The 16,967-nt window shown below is 40.3% G+C and overlaps 1 protein-coding gene across 1 annotated transcript in view; it reads left to right on the forward strand.

Moving 5' to 3' along the window:
- DNAH9 (dynein, axonemal, heavy chain 9) overlaps positions 1–16,967 on the forward strand; it is a 623,295-nt gene that overhangs the window by 406,921 nt on the left and 199,407 nt on the right. Inside the window, 1 exon segment of the mRNA XM_006898570.1 lies at positions 11,476–11,901. Coding sequence (XP_006898632.1) covers positions 11,476–11,901 — 426 coding nt within the window.

A 16,967-nucleotide genomic window follows, 5' to 3' on the forward strand; every position in this document is an offset into this window, starting at 1 on the left:
ACCTGGAAGACGCCTCCTTTTGCTGTTATCCGAGGTGACCTTGCCCAGTGACGCCTCCTGCCCTCCCTCTCTGGCCGGGTTTTGCTGGTTCTCACCTGGAAGATGCCTCCTTTTGCTGGAAGATGCCTCCTTTTGCTGTTATCCAAGGTGACCTTGCCCAGTGATGCCTCCTGCCCTCCCTCTCTAGCCAGGTTTTGCTGGTTCTCCATAGCATTTATAGTATTAGTAATAACCTACTGTTGTTTGTTCTTATTTCACCATAGAGTCAGAACTGACCCATGGCTGCCCTTCCGGAAGGTTTTCAGAGGCAATTCATTGCATGGGAGGAGACTGCCAGTCTTTCTTCTGTGGAGCAGCTGGTGGCCTTTAAATATTCTTTTTTTTCTGCTTAATGGGACATTGTAGTCAAGGATTTAATTTTTCTTGGATTTACAACCAACAATCAGAGAAGTAGTAGCCAAGAAATCAAGACAAGTTGCAGTGGGAAAATATGCTGTCGAGGATCATGTCAAAGTACTAAAGCACGAGGATGTCACTTTAGAGACTGAGATGTGCCTGATGCAAGCTATGGGCCTAGTGACCAGATGCTGTACTGCAATCCTGAAGGCATACAGTTTGAGGCTGCCATCTGCTCCACGGGAAAAGGATGGGCAGTCTCCTCCCATGTGACTAACTGCCTCTGAAAACCCACCAGATGGTCAGCTAAGGGTCAGTTCTGACTCCATGGTACACAGCAACAGCAACAACAACAATAAGCTATTAGGGGGAAAAATGTATTTTCACAACGTTGTTGTTGTATGTCATAAAGTTGCAAGCAACCCATAGCACATAGTAGTTGGTGGATTTGAACCAAGCACTTTTGGGATTGCAGTGCAACTTCTTTTTTTAATTTTTTTGTATTATTTTTACATGTGGTACAGGAGGAGATTATCCCCTGGAGTGCAACTTCTTACCACTAAGCCACCATAGATCCTTTTTCACAATATACACATAAATTTAAGGTATAAATAACCACAAATAAATTTGTCTAAATTATGTTATATCAGCTTGAGGACTAAGGTGCATCTGATTCAGGCCATGGTCTTTCCAAATACTTGCTATGCATCTGAGAGTTGGACAATGAAAAGGGATGACAGAAAAATAATTAATGACTTTCAGCTGTGATGCTGGAGAATAATACTGAATATCCCATGGGCTGCCAAAAGAACAAACAAATATGTCTTGGAGAATGTGCATCCAGAGTGCTCCATGAAGGCAAAGATGTTAAATCTTTATTTCATGCACTTGGGCATGATGCTAGGAGAGATGATTCCTTGGAGAGGGACGTCAATCTTGGGAGAGTGGAGGGACAGTGCAGGAGAGAAAGACCCTTGATGAGGTGGATTGATTCACTGACTGGGGTAATGGGGGTAGCTGTGTCCGAGACAATGAAATTGGTACAGCATAGAGCAGGGTTTAGGGCTGTTGTACATAGGGTCGCTATGAGTCACAGGCGACTCAACGGCACATAACAACAACAACAACATTTCAATTTTGAGGGAGTTCTAGTGGTGTAGTCTATAAGGGGTTTCTATGTTAAGCCAGAAGCCTCTCTGGCAGTTCGAATCCACCAGTAGTTCTAAAAGAGAAAAGTGGATGGTGTCCTCACATGTAGTTCGCAGCTGTAATGTAAAAACCAACTGGAAGGTTAGTTAGGAATTGGTTCTGACTCAAAGGTGTATGAGCCAAAGCCAAGCTCCACCTCCACCATGAACACCCTTGCCACCAAGGAAACCACCCTGCAAGCAGCTCTCACAATGGAAATCAAATCATTCCATTCTCAGTTCCAAAGCCTCCAAGTATCTGCTATAATTAGAATAAAACCTAGGCTCATCTCCAGGCCCTCCAGATCCCCTTGTGACCTACCCCTGCCCACCTCTCAGCTCACATCCCACCACCCACCTGACTGTCCTCTAAATCACTGTCCAGTCAACTCTGACACCCTGTGACCCCGTCCATGCATGGCAGAGGAGGAGAACTTGGTTTTATTGGATGTTCAATAAGCACATGAAAACATACTTAACATCATTAGTCATCATTGTTGTTATTTCCACCTAGTCCATCCATTCCCACTCATCTGTACAACATAGATGTGATCCACAGTGTTTTTAGAACTTGAAGAAGCAGAGTCTCATGCTTGTATTCTGAGGTACTTCTAGGTACGTTTGGACTGACAAATTTTACACTTGTAGATAATTCTTCTTTGAGGTTTTCAATGACTCATTATTCAACATAGAGATGCCAAGCCTTTCTTCCAAATCCCTCTGGTCCTTACATTTCCTGCCTTTCTGTTTGTAAACAAACCATTAACTATTTGCACTACCTAGGTATTCTGAGGACCCTTCACACTGTCCATAATGGTCAAGCAGTTTTCTACTCTGACTCTCATCTACTAGAAATATTCCTCCTGCAGATGTCCATAGAGCTGTCTCTGTCCCATCATTTATATCCCACAGGAATATCAGCTCCTCAAAAATGCCTTTCCAGACCTCTCTAAAGCTCTAAAAATTGTCTACCTAATTTGTCTGTCTCAACATTTTCTCAAAGTACTTCTCATCATTCAAGATATTAAAGGTTTACCTCTGTTTGTTTGTTGCTCTTCTGCCAAAAACAGTGAGCTTGGTTTTGTTTATAACTGTAACTCCGTAACTTCAAACAATGTTGACTATACACTGAATTAAGTATTTTTCAAGAGAGTGAATGTGTACCTACACTTATTTATTCATTTAACAAATATTTATCACCCATCTTTATGTGTCAGGTACTGTTGTGGGTGCATAGTATACATACATGAATAAAGACCACAATTCCTATGAAACTTAGAGTCCAGCAGAGACAAAGGGCAAGAGACAAACATAATAAAAAGTTATTTTTCTGATAAAAAAGAAGTAACATTGTATGCACATTACAATTAAGATGAATCATGATAACATAGTAAGTGAAATAAGAGAGGCACAAAGGATAAATGCTGTGTAATAACTCCACATTATATGAAATAGCTTCTTGTGTGTTGCTATCAAGTGGATTTTGATTCAAGACAACCTTAGATGAACAGAACATTTCAAAAGACAGCTCAAAAAGAAAAAGCAAAGTATCATAATGTACAAAGAACTCAAGTTGATGGGGAAAAGTGAAGAACTTGTTATGCATTTCTAAATTTGTTGTTATGCGCCATCGAGTCGCCTGCGACTCAGCAACCCTGTGCTCTGAAGCCTACCCTTTCCTGAGCTAGCCTCACTGACTCTGACACTCTTACCCCTTTTCCTAATCACTGTATCAACCCATCTCATTTGGGATCTTCCTCTCCTCCACCCTTCCTCTCCGTTCACCCTTCAGAGCATGGTATCCTTCTATAAGGATTGGTCTCTCCTGGCCACATGCCCAAAGTATGTAAGAGGAGCTTCAAAATCCTGGCCTCTAAGAAGAAATTTGGTTTCACCCTCTCCAAGACAGACCTATTTATTTTCTTGGCAGTCCATGGTATGTTCAAGATTCTTCTCCAGCACCACAATTGGAAGGCATAAATTATTCTGTCATCCTTAGTCATTATCCAGCTCTCTGATACATAGCAAATAATTGTGAAAATCATGGACTGGATCAGGCACACCTTAGTCTCTAGGATGACATCATTGCTTCTCAGTGCTCTGGAATGGATCCTGACAGCACATTTACCTAATGCAGTTTGTCTTTCAATTTCCTGACTGCTGGTGCCAAGAGTGTTGATCATGGAGCCAAGCGAGCTGTAACTGTTAACAACCTCAATCTGTTCTCCATCCATCATGGTGCTACCAATTGGCCCAGTGGCCTTTGTCTTCTTGATACAGAGCTTCAATCCATATTGAAGACTGTAGTCCTTGACCTTCTGTAGCAAGCACTGAGGGTCATCCTTAGTTTCCACAGGCAAGGTTGTGTGATCTGCATAACTCAGGTTATTTATGAGTCTTCCTCCAATCCTGATGCCACATTCCTCCACATAAAGCCCAGCCTCCCAAATGATCTGTTCTGCTTAGAGATTGAAAAGTTATGGAGAAAGGATGAATCCCTGACACACTCTCTTCCTAATTTTGAACCATGAAATGTTTCCCTGCTCTGTTCTGAGGACTGTTTCCTGGTCCAAGTATAGATTTCACATGATCACAATCAAGTGTTCTGGGATTTCCATCCCCCTCACGGTAAACCACAGTTTGTTGCGATTCCCACAGTCAAGTTTGTTGCGATTCCCACAGTCAAATGCCTTTGGATAGTCAATGAAACACAGATAGTTATCCCTCTGGTACTCTTTGCTTTCTACCAAGACCCATCTGACATTCGTGATAATGTCTCTAGTGCCACAGCCTCTTCTAAATCCAGCTTGTATTTCTGGTCATTTTCTGTCAATGTACTGTTCCAGTTGTTTCTGGTAATCTTCAGCAGGGGTTTGCTTGCATGTGATATGATAGATATTATATGATAATTTTCACACTCTGTTGGGTCACCTGTTTTTGGATGGGAATAGATATGGATTTCTTCCAGTTAGGTGGCCAGTTAGTTGTACTCCAGATTTCTTGGCACAACCTAGTGAGCATGTCCAGGGCAGCATGTGTTTACTGAAATATGTTGATTGGTATTCCACCAATTACTGGGGCTTTATTTTTTGACAAGTCCTCCAGACCAGCCAAACTTCCTCCTTCATCACAATTGCTCTAGGTCATATGTTGTTTCTTGAAATTCTTCTGTGTCATCCAATTCTTTTTGGTATAGTGACTCTGTATACTCCTTTCATCTTCTTTTAATACTTCCTGGATCATTCAGTATTCTACCCATAGCATCCTTAAGTATTGAGACTTGAGGCTTGAATTTTTTCTTTAGTTCCTTCAGCTTAAGAAATGCCTAATGAGTACAGCCCTTTTAATTTCAGACTCCAGTTCTTTGCACGTTTCATTATAATTCTTTGCTTTGTCTTCCAATGCTGCCCTTTGAAATCTTCTATTCAGCTCCTTAACTTCTTGATTTCTTCCCTTTGCTTTGCCTTGTCTGTGTGCTAGTACAATATTCAATGTCTCTTCTGACATCCATTTTGCTCTTTTCTTTGTCTTCTGTCTTTGTAATGACCTTTTTCATTCTTCATGGATGATAATCTTGATATCCTTCCACAGCTTATCTGGTCTTTGCTCATTAGTGTTCAAGGCATCAAACTTGTTCTTGAGTTCGTTTTTACAATAGGTGAGATAGCCTGAAGGTCAAATTTTTATTCCTGTGGATTTCATCTGATCTTCTTTAGCTTTAATTTGAACTTGCATGTAGGTAGTTAATGGTCTGTTCCACAATCAGCACCTGGTCTACTTTTCACTGTTGATAATGAACTTCTCCAATGATTCCTTCCACAAACATAAACAGTCTGATTCCTGTGCATACCATCAGGTAAAATTCATGTGTATAGTCTGTGTGTATGTTTCTTATAAAAGGTATTTGCTTTGAATAAATAATTCATTATGCAGAATTCTATCATTCTATCCCCAGTGTCATTTCTGTCACCAAGTTCATATTTTCCAACTACTGATCCTTCTTCCTGGTTCCCAACTTTTGCATTTCAGTCATATATTATTATTATTTTTTAATGCATCTTGGTTGCATGTTCAATCAATTTCTGACTGCAAAAGTTGGTAGAAATCATCTATTTCCTCTTCTTTGTCTCTGGTAGTTAGTGCATAAATTTGAATGATAGTGGTATTAACAGATCTTCCTTGTATGGATATTATCCTGTAACTCACAACATTATATTTCAAGATGGATCTAGAAATGGCCTTTTTAACTATGAAAGCAACCCTACTTATTTTTCACTAGCATAGTATATCATATGATAATCTGATTCAAAATGTCCCATGTCAATCCATCTCATTTCGCCAGTACCTAATATGTCAATATTTATGCATTCCATTTCTTCCTTAATGATGTCCAGTTTACCTATGCTCATACTTCTAGCATTTCACATTCCAATCATTAGTTTCTGCTTACAACTGTTCCTCCTCCCTTGTGTTTCCAAATTTCAAGGCTCAGCCCTGTTGCCATGTTATTCTAAAGCTGAAAAACAAATTCAGCCTCAAGTTTCAATACAGAGAGAAGCCATGGCAAAATTGGGAATAATCTAGGAAGCATCAAAAGAAGATAGAAGGAATTCACAGAGTCACTGCACCTAAAAGAATTGGTTGACACTGAAACATTTCAGAACGTACCATTTGAACAAGAGCCACCGTTAATGAAGGAAGAAGTGAAGGTGCTGGCAAAAAATAAGGCCCCAGGAAGCAATGAATTACCAACTGACACATTACAACTAACAGATGCAGCCCTCATTAGTCTATGCTTACCAGTCTATGCCAGGAAATTTGGAAGATAGCTGTTTAGCCGACTGACCAGAAGATATTTGTTCCTATTTCCAAGAAAGGTGACCCATGGGAATGTAGAAATTATTGAACAATATCATTTATATCATATGCAAGCAAAATGTTGCCGAAGATCCAACAGAAGCTTGAACAGTACATTGACAGAGAACTGCCAGAAGTTCAAGCTAGATTTAGAAGAGGCCAAAGCACCAGGGATATCATTGCTTATGTCAGATGGGTCCTGGCTGAAAATAGAGAATACCAGAATAATATCTATTTGTGTTTTACTGACTATGCATAGGCATTTAACTGTGTGAATTATAACAAACTATGGCTAACAGTGAAAATAATGGGAATTCCAGAACATTTAGTTGTGCTCATATGAAATTTATACCTAGACCAGGAAGTTGTACAAACAGAGCAAGGGAACACAGCATGATTTAAAATCAGAAAAGGTATATGTATCCTTTCTTTATGCCTATCTAATCTGTTTGCTGAGTAATTATTTAAGAAGCTGGACTGAAGAAGGATTTGGCATCATGACTTAAGGAAGACTACATTAACAACCTGCATTATGCAGGTGATGCAGTCTTGCCTTTGCTGGAAGTGAGGAGAACTTGAAGCATTTGCTGTAGAAGACCAAGGACTACCACTTTCAATATGGATTTCATCTCAACATCAAGAAGACCAAAATCCTCACCACTGGACCAATATGCAATATCATGATAAATGGATAAAATATTGAAGTTGTCAACTATTTCATCTTACTTGGATCCACAATTGGCACCTTTGGTACCAGCAGTCAGGAGATCAGGAGATGTATTGCACTGGGAATGTTTACTGTCAAGGGCCTCTCCATGCTACTGAAGAGCAGTGATATCAGTTTGGGTAGATGTGTCTGATTAGGCCATGGTCTCTACAATCATCCTCTATGCATCTGAGAACTAAATGGTAAATAATGATTACAAAATGAATTTATATCTTTGAGTTGTGGTGCTAGAGAAGAGTACTAAATCGCTCATGGACTGCCAGATGAACAAACAGATAAGTCTTGGTAAAAGTGTACCCAGAGTGCTTCTTGGAAGCAAAGATGTTGAAACTTCATCTCTTATACTTTTGGCATTTTATTAGGAGAGGCTAATCCTTGGGATTGGCCATCATGTGTGGAAAGGTGGAGAGTCAGCAGAAGAGAGGAAGACCTCTCAACTAGATGGATTGATACAGTGACTACAACAGTGGGTTCAAGTGTGTCAGATATGATGAGGATGCCACAGGATAGCACAAGGTTCAGATCTATCATCCATAGAGCCAATAGGAGTCATACTCAACTTGATGACACCTAACAACAACAGTACCACTTTTCCTATTTTGAGTGGCTATTGGAAATTTTATATTGTTTTCTCATTTCTTTTTTAGCATTCTCTTTGTTAAAGAAATCCTACTAATTTTTGAATGTGGCTTTTTGTGCTTACTCTTTCAACTACATCCAATAATTTTCTTGCTGAGTCTTTGGAGTTTTCTATATGTAGGATCATTGTTGTTGTTGTTGGTAAGTTCCATCAAGTCATAGATAGCGACCCTATGAACAAAAGACCTGAACACTTGTATAACTTTCATCATTTCTCTAAGTACATAGAGTTTCTGGAGGCAAGCTATTTCAGAAGTGGTTGTCACTCCTACTTCCAAGCTTGTTTTAACTGGGGAGCGCCACCAAACACTGTCCACCATGGGTAGCCCTTATCACATTTGACACATCAGTGTCACAGTGTTTAGCATCACAGCAACCATGAGTTACCTCTGTACAGCAAGTGGAAAGACCAGTGCTGTACCACTTAAAAGAATGTTTGACCAAAAACAATTAAAACCGGGCCTGAGGGCCACAGATTAAAGTCACCCACCTTTGGCTTGGTAGCATAACTTTCTATCCACTAGGCCAACAGAGCTGTCTCTATGACTCACAGCAATTCTATGAACAGTAGATCTAACCCTTGCCCTATCCTATACCATCCTCACAATTTGAGACATGCCAGAGCCTGTTGTTACAGTCACCATATCAATCCATCGTGTTGAGGATCTTCTCTGACCTTCCACGTGGGATCATATCACCTGTAAAAATAGATATTATTCCTTCATTGCTGATTGTATGCCATTTATTTTGCCTTATTGCCTGTTGCTTTGGCTAGCCCTTCCTATGCAGAATTGAATAGGAATTGTGAAAAAGCATATCCTAGTCTGCTTCTCATTTCCAGGGGGTATGTTTTTGGTTTCTTTCCATTAAGACAAAAGCTGGTCATTGACTTTGCTTATATGTCCATAATTATGTTGAAGAATTTCTGTTCTAAATTTTTTTTTACTTTTTAATTTTTTTATTCATTTTTTGCACATTTTCTGCCCACTTTCCCTCTCCCTCCTCCTTGTTCCAGATTGTTTTTATACATATAATGCATGATCATATATTCCTCTTGGACATTCCTTCTCTTCATATGTTCTAATACAGTGTTAATTATCTATATACTCTTTCCTAAATCTATTCTAATTTAGTTGAGTGTTTTTATCAGGAAAAATTCACTCAGAAATGCTTGGGACCTCTGGTGGTTTCTTGCATAGGGACTTGTGCTGTTAATGCAAAGGTGGTACCTCTCTGGTAGTCTGAATCCACTAGCGGCTCCAAGGGAGAAAGGTGGACAATCTGCTCTGCTGCAGTTCACAACATCCAAAAACCCACTGTGGGGATGGTTGGATATTTTTATCAGGAAGAAGTGTTAATTATTTTCCTTTTTTTATTGATTGATATGATCATATGGTTATTTGTGTTTGTTTTATTTGTGTGTCAGATTACACTGATTTTTTTTATGTCAAACCATCCTTGCATGCCTGGTATGAACCTCACTGGATCATGATAAATTATTTTTTATATCATGTTGGATCTTACTGGCTACAATTTTGTTGAGAATTTTTGCACCTCTATGTTGATTTCCAGGTAGCTCTGGTAGATGAGTGATAAGAAACTGTGCTGCAATCCCTAAGACATGTGGTTCAAATCCACCAGCAGCTCTGTAAGAGAAGGATGGACATTGTCTTCTAATGTGATTAACTGCCTCTGAAAACCCACTGGAGGGTCAACTATGGGTCAGTTCTGACCTGACACACAACAATAACAACAGGTTGATTTCCAGATGATGTTGTTATTGTGTTAATGTTAAGTTGTTGTCTGATGTTTGTGGTTCCCTATCCAAAGAAAGAACTCTCTTTAGTATTTCTTGTAAGATAGGTCTAATTTTCATAAATTGCCTTCATTTCTCCTTATTTATAAATTTCCTAATTTCACTACATGTTTGAGGGACAGTTTTGCTGAGCAAATAGGTTTTGGTTGGCTTTTTTTTTTCAGAGTTTGATATATGTCATCTCTTCCTTCTTGCTTGCATAGTTTCTTCTGAGAAATCAGAGCATAGTCTTATCAGTTCTCCTCTGTAGGTACCTTTTTGTTTTTCCCAAGTTGCTTTCAATTTTTTTTCTTTCTACTTCACTTTGGAAAGTTTGTTTATAATATGTTTTGGTGATTTTCTATATATCTTGTTTGGCATTTACTGAACTTCTTACATACTTCCCTTCTCATCTTTCATTGTATTTGTTGTTTGTTGTTGGGTTGGTTTGTTTTGTTTTGTTCTGTTTTTTAATGTGGGCCTTTGATTGATTTTATTTGGAGGGCTATGCAAAACTTGTTCTCACTTTTCCCTTTTCCTCCTCAAGAGAGGCCACTGTCACAAGTATGCTCTCACACCTTTCTTCATTCTTCCCCCCTGATAAGTTTATCTTGGCCAAGTGTAAAGCCATGGAAAGCATTTCTTATCTACTTCCACTAAACAACTAGAAAAAAAAAAAATGTAGCCTTTGAGTCTATTTGTACTAGTGCCAAGTCTGTGGGTACACAGTAGAATTGCTCCACAGCCATTTCTTGGCTGGGATCTCTATAGAAGTGGATCACCAGACTGTTCTTCCATGTTACTTCTGGGTGAGACAAACTGCCAACCCTTCGATTAACATCAAGGTCAGACTGCTGGGCCTGGAAACCCACAGATGGGGAACATTGTGAGACAGAAATTGTCTGCTTCACTGTGGATTGTCCACAAGAACCCTGTGGGAATTGGAAAACAAGTTTTTCTCCACTCACAAAACCACCCATGTGAACTTTCTAAGCTATAGACTTTTCCTTTTCAAATTTATTTTATTATTATTAATTTTAATGAAAATTTACAGACTTTGGATTTCCATTCATTCATTGTTGCACTTTTCTCCCTGCCCACCTTCCCCCTCCCAGCTATAGGCTTTTCATTGACAGTCATGCTAGATCTTAAATCAATATTACTTTTATGGCACAAGATCACTTACAGAGTAGTGGGTTCCCCTGCCCCCAATTCACATTTTCAGCCCCTGAGCCCTCAAAAGGTGCAGTGGCTTGTCCAGGACAACCCTTTCAACTCTGTCTTTCTAAAGCAAGTGAAACCTTAAAGTCCAAGTCCATACAGGGGCAATTGACAGCAGAGGCTGTGCCACGCTTTCTCTATGAATTATTTCTTGGCAGAAAATGCCTCTTTGTTACCAGAAGTCAGGACAGTCAAGTGTGGTTAGAACGAGCTTATGGAACAAAGCAGTTTAATCAGAGAAGAAAAAAAGATAGTTGAGTTACATACAGTTTTATTCTCCTCAATCCAGGAGAGAAATTAATTTATAATAACCTTATTTTTTATTCATGGTGTACTGCATATTTCAGAGTATGTTGGCATCCTTATAGTTCTCAGTTGAATGTGAAATAATTGTGAGTTTCTAACGGGCTGTAAGTTAGCTGATGTGTTTAAAGAACGTAGCTGAGTCTCAGCTAACCACTCAGGGAAGTCTGAACCCACTGGGGAGTAGCTTTGGTTTCCTTTTGATGAGTCATGATAGTTCAATTCAGAGGGATGCTTCAGGCCTCAGGGCAACTCTCTCAGAGCCATCACTTTAGAGCCTGACTCCTTTAGGGTCCCAGGACAAAGAAAGGACATTCGTTTCCCCCTAACAGCTGCCTTCTCTTTCACAGACCAACCTGACAGAGCTGAAGTCATTTGGATCCCCTCCCTCTGCGGTAAGCAACGTCAGTGCTGCAGTGATGGTGCTCATGGCCCCTGGCGGCAAGGTGCCCAAGGACCGGAGTTGGAAGGCCGCCAAGGTCACCATGGCCAAGGTGGATAGCTTCCTGGACTCCCTCATCAACTTTGACAAGGAGAACATCCATGAGAACTGCCTCAAAGCCATCAGGCCATACCTGCAAGACCCCGAGTTCAATCCTGAGTTTGTGGCCACCAAATCATACGCAGCCTCGGGTCTCTGCTCCTGGGTCATAAATATTGTGAGGTTCTATGAGGTGTTCTGCGATGTGGAACCAAAACGTCAAGCGCTGAGCAAAGCCACCTTGGACCTCACAGCTGCCCAAGAGAAGCTCGCAGCCATTAAAGCCAAGATTGCTGTAAGTGAAGCCCAAACTCTCCTGGTTCTGAACACCTCCTAACACAGGCTTACCTGCCCATTACCTTATAGCCACTGCTCTCATTTTGGGAAGTGGGGAAACCAAGCTTTTATACAAACTCTCCTGATATTTTTTAATGTTGTTATTGGTTGCCATCAAGTTGACTAGAGACCCTGTGAACAACAAATCTGAACCTTGCTCTATCCTGTGCCATCCTCCCCACCCCTCTGATATGCATGAACCCCTTGTTCCAGTGTGTCAGTTTATCTTGTCGAGATGAATTGTCTCAACAATTTCCAACAAGTCTTTTACACCCTTCCCAACTTAATGTCCTTTTCCAAGACTAGCCATTCCTAACGGTATGCCCAAAGAGGATGTAAGGCAGAGCTTTACCGTCTTTTGCCTCCAGAGAGCACACTGGGTTCAGTTTCTCCAAAGACATAGTTGATTGTCCTTTGGGCATTCCATGGGATTTCACCACTCTTCTGCAACACCATGACTCAAAGGCCTCAATTCTTCAGACACTTAATTTCTCAAATACTATCTAGGTCCAGGAACCCTCAATGATGCAAGTTACACACTCAACTGCTAATCCAAAGGTTAAAGTTCATGTTCTTGGAAGAAAAACCTCATGGTCTAGTTCCAAAAATTAGCCATTGAAAACTTTATGAGGCACAGTTTTTCTCTGACTCACATGGGGACACTGAATCAGAGCCATTTGGTGTGATTTCGCCACTCATTGCCTGGTCTGAGCTTGTCGACTGTAGTACACAGTGTCAAACTGCAAAAGTTTTTTCCCCTTTATTCACTGAGGATAGAAAAGATGAAAGATAAGTATAAACAACAGTATCCATGGACCCAGATAATTAGTCATAGATTAATTTGGCAAATATTTTTCACAGTTTTGATGGCAAAGAAAATAAGGTCAAGATTAAAGATTCCTTTGCTTTTTCCCTTTGAGATTTAAGGTTTACCTTACCTTTTATACTTTCTGTCTTCAGTCCTGGCCAACTGTTTGCCCAACTCCCACTCAACCACCAAGACAAATGGGACTTCTGGGCATGCTCCATACTGTCTGCAAATTTTATTGGAAATGTTTGGGGTTTTAGGGTAGCATCTGTTGACCATAAAAGCAAAACAGTAAAATAATTTTTATAAACCTTGTATTGATGCTGGGGTTCTGCTTCACCCAGGATCAGGAGATGGTGATGACAATCTCAAGCTCACACCTGCGTAAGAAGGATTTCCCTTGAACTTCACCTTTGCTGTTAAAAGTGGGTATTAGCAAAGCTAGAGGTAAAATGAAAAGCCACTAGGATAGTATAGTGGATTAAATACCACAGTTAGTTCTCAGTTCTCATCCAAGCTATTGTGTTTAGGTGGCCTTTAGCAAGATCTTTAGGATATCCAAGCTTCAATTTCCATCTCCATAAAATACACACAAGAATCTTGTCATCTTGAGGGTTTGCTATGAAGATAAAGGAGATGACACACGTGAAGCTCAAACTCAAGGTGTATGTGCGAACACACACAACCTCAGTCATGCAAGATCAGCGTGGCAGCAGGAGCTGCTTCCACCACTGTTATGACCACTGTATTCTTGCTGTCACCTCTGCTTCCCTCCTTCAACCGGGTGTAAGGTCACATGCAAGTACACCATTGACTTCAAACCCTAACATTTTCTGGATTTTCATTTATCACATGCATCCTAGGCAAATAACATTCTGCCTGGGAATTTGTCGAGGTGATAACAACAACAACAACAAAAATAGCAACCTTCATTGCTGTCAATTTAGAACTGACTCTAGGTGAACTTCTAGCAGGTTTTCAGAAGCTATAAATCTCAGGGAGGAGATTATCCTTCTTTCTCTCGTAGAGCATGAGTGTTTTCAAGCTGATGAGCATTGCAGCTCCCTGAAAATACACGCTGAGAATAAAGAGTCTTCTAAATTGTGCAGAGCATAGACATGCCTCCTGAAACATGGGATTCTTAGTTATTAGTTTGAATTCTAATCAAAGGCATTAATTCAAAATCCTCAAAACCCAACGCTTTGTAAAGAAAAGATGCTTTGGTAAAACACCTAGTTTCCTGTCAATACATTTGCTTTATAAACCCAGGTGTTGACAAGCCAGTTTACTTAAGGCAGATGATGTCACCATGACTGTGGCCTTCAAAGAACTTGAGGTGCAGAGCACTTTGCCCCATTCCTTCTTTTGAGAAATAAATGGGCCAGTGATTCCCGTGTTTCCCTGTTTTCCCAGGAAAAGTGCTATAAGTGCTGCCGTCCCTAGCACTCTTTACTCCAGCCATTTTAACCAACAGAACATTTGGTGTGAAGGGACTGTTTTCCCAATGTTTCTGTCTTTTCAATAGCCAGCATTCACATGGTCCACTCAGACTGTGAAACCAAGAACAGCTCAGAAATACTTGGCGACTTTAGGAGGGCACATCATTTCTGACAAAATATTTTCCAAGTAGATGAGTTCTTGCTTTTAATACCCTTTTCTCCATCCTCATACCTACCAATACCGCAAGAATTGCGACCTCCTACACCAACAAGAGAGGAGACAGGCAAACCCTTTCACGAACAGGAGGTGCCCCCAGGGTAAGGAAATTCCTCCCTGCATGTGTACTGCCAGCCTTCTTTTCAGGATTTTTTGAATAATTCGAAGTGGCAAGAAGCTGTGTCTCAATCTCAAAGGCATGTGGTTCGAATCCACAAGCTGCTCAGCAGGAGAAGGGTGGGTAATCTCCTCCCAGGCAATTAACAGCCTCTGAAAACCTGCCAGAGGGTCAACTATTGATTAATTCCAACTTGACAGTACACAGCAACATCAAAGCACTTTATATTCAAAATGCATGATTTAAAACAAATAGAAATCACATTTCAAAAGAGATTAAAACTCAAACTCACTGCCATGTAGTTAGAACTGGCTTATAACTGACTGCCCCTCCAGCAGGTTCCTGAGGCTGTAAATTGCACAGGGAATTACTCTTCCTTCCCCCACCCTGCATAGCTGCTCGTGGATTTGAACCATGAGGAGTGCAGCCTTTATGTTAGCACTACTCCTCTGTGTGCCTTACACCCCTAAGGAGTATACACTTTAGCTTTGCTATAATGTGATTACATATGTAATAGAAATAAACACACACAAATATTAACAGTGGAGATTACCTCTGGGTGGATTCTAGATAACTCGTTCTTTATCTGTATCTTTTAATTTTTTTTTCTGTGATAAGCATTAACATTTTCTAAAATGTTACAGGTGCATAGAATTGGTCACCCACATCCAGGGCCTTCACGTCAGTTCCTGCTCATGGCGACCCTTCACCCGCTTTCCAAGGCTGTAAAATCATTACTAGAGGAGATTGATTATCTTTCTCCTGATGAGAAAAAAAAGGATTCCAATTGCCAAACATTCACTTAACAGCTTAAGTCATTATGCCACCAGGGCTTCTTACAAAAATGATAATATTTATAAAACAACTAAGACATTTTTAATGAGCATGTAAATACCAAACCCAAATCAACTTGATGCTAATTCCTTCAAGTCACAGAAACCGCATGTGTGTCAGGAGCTGAAGTCTGTGTCATACAGTTTTCAGTGGCTGAATCCTCAGAAGTAGCAGAATGGATCTTTTCCTCCAGGATGCTTATGGGTGGACCTGAACTCCCAACCTTTGAGTTCTCTTTAGCAGTGAGCATGTTAGCCATTAATACCACCCAGGATTGCCTACATATAATCACACAAAAAATAAAAATATGTGATAGTAGAAAAGAGCTTCATATGAGAAACAACAGTCGCTGCCCTTTTAATTCTTTTTCTGTATCAACCAATTATTAATGCTGCATCAGAGCCTGCTACCGATTGATTTCATGTTTTCAGTCGACTTGAGAATAATGTTGGAAAATTATTTAATTAGCTGCCAACTTTAAAACAGCAGGAGCTTTCTGTAAAAATCTGATTTCAGGGCAATCCCGAAATATGAGGAGATTGATGCATAGCATTAACTGACCCTGGAGCTAAGTAGTGGCTTCCCATTTGAGGAGACAAATAAGCTGCATGTCGCTATTGTCCCAGTGCTTTTTCAACACTGCAATCATCTGATCCTGTTACGTTATCTACCTTTCCTCTGGCATTTCTATTTCTGACTTATCTATGTACTATGTTAATACCTCTTTTTCTCACTATCTCATTTTCTGATGATGTTGTTGTTGTTAGGTGCCATCAAATCAAGTACAACTCATAACAACCCTATGAACAACAGATCTGAAATTTGTCCTATCCTGTGCTATCCGTATAATTCCTGACATACATGAGCCTATTGCTGCAGTAATTTTGTCAGTCTACTTCATTGAGGGTCTTCCTATCTTTCCTTGACCCTCCACCTTTCCAAGCATGATGTCTCTTTTCAAAGAATAGCCTCTCCTAGCAACATGACCAAGGTACGATAGACAAAGCTTATCCATCCTTGCCTATAAGAAGCACTCTGGTTGCATAGCTATTTGTTCCTTTGGCAGTTCATATTCCGTGCTCTTCTCCAACCCCACAGCTCACAGGCGTCATTTCTTCTTTCGTCATCCATATTCATTGCCAGCTCTCAGATGCACAGCAAGTGATTAAAAAGATCATAGTTTGAGTCAGACACACCTTAGTTTTTAAAGACTAAGTTTGCTGATAAGGATATGTCATTAATCTCTTTGTCTTCCTAATATAGTGGTAGCACTTATTTCTCATTGACATAATCTTTATTTTGCCATTCTAGCCCATCTTTGGTGGCCTACTGGTAAGGAGTTGCACTGCCAACCCAAAGGCATTCAGTTTGAATCCACCAAATGCTCTAAGGGAGAAATTTGAGTCTTCTACTCCAGTGTGATTTACAGTCTCTGAAAATTCACTGGAATATCAGCTATGAGTCAATTCCAACTCAAAAGCACACAACAGTAACAAGTCTGTCCTACAGGGTCACTGGGTTAGAATTGCCTCCACTGCAAGGGTTTGGCATTTAAGGGGCTTGAACTACTAACTGAAAAGTTGACTGACTGAACCCATCCCTAAGCACC

This window comes from Elephantulus edwardii, unplaced genomic scaffold, assembly GCF_000299155.1.
Source record: "Elephantulus edwardii isolate Elephantulus edwardi_28Jun2011 unplaced genomic scaffold, EleEdw1.0 scaffold00233, whole genome shotgun sequence".
Lineage (NCBI taxonomy): Eukaryota > Metazoa > Chordata > Mammalia > Macroscelidea > Macroscelididae > Elephantulus > Elephantulus edwardii.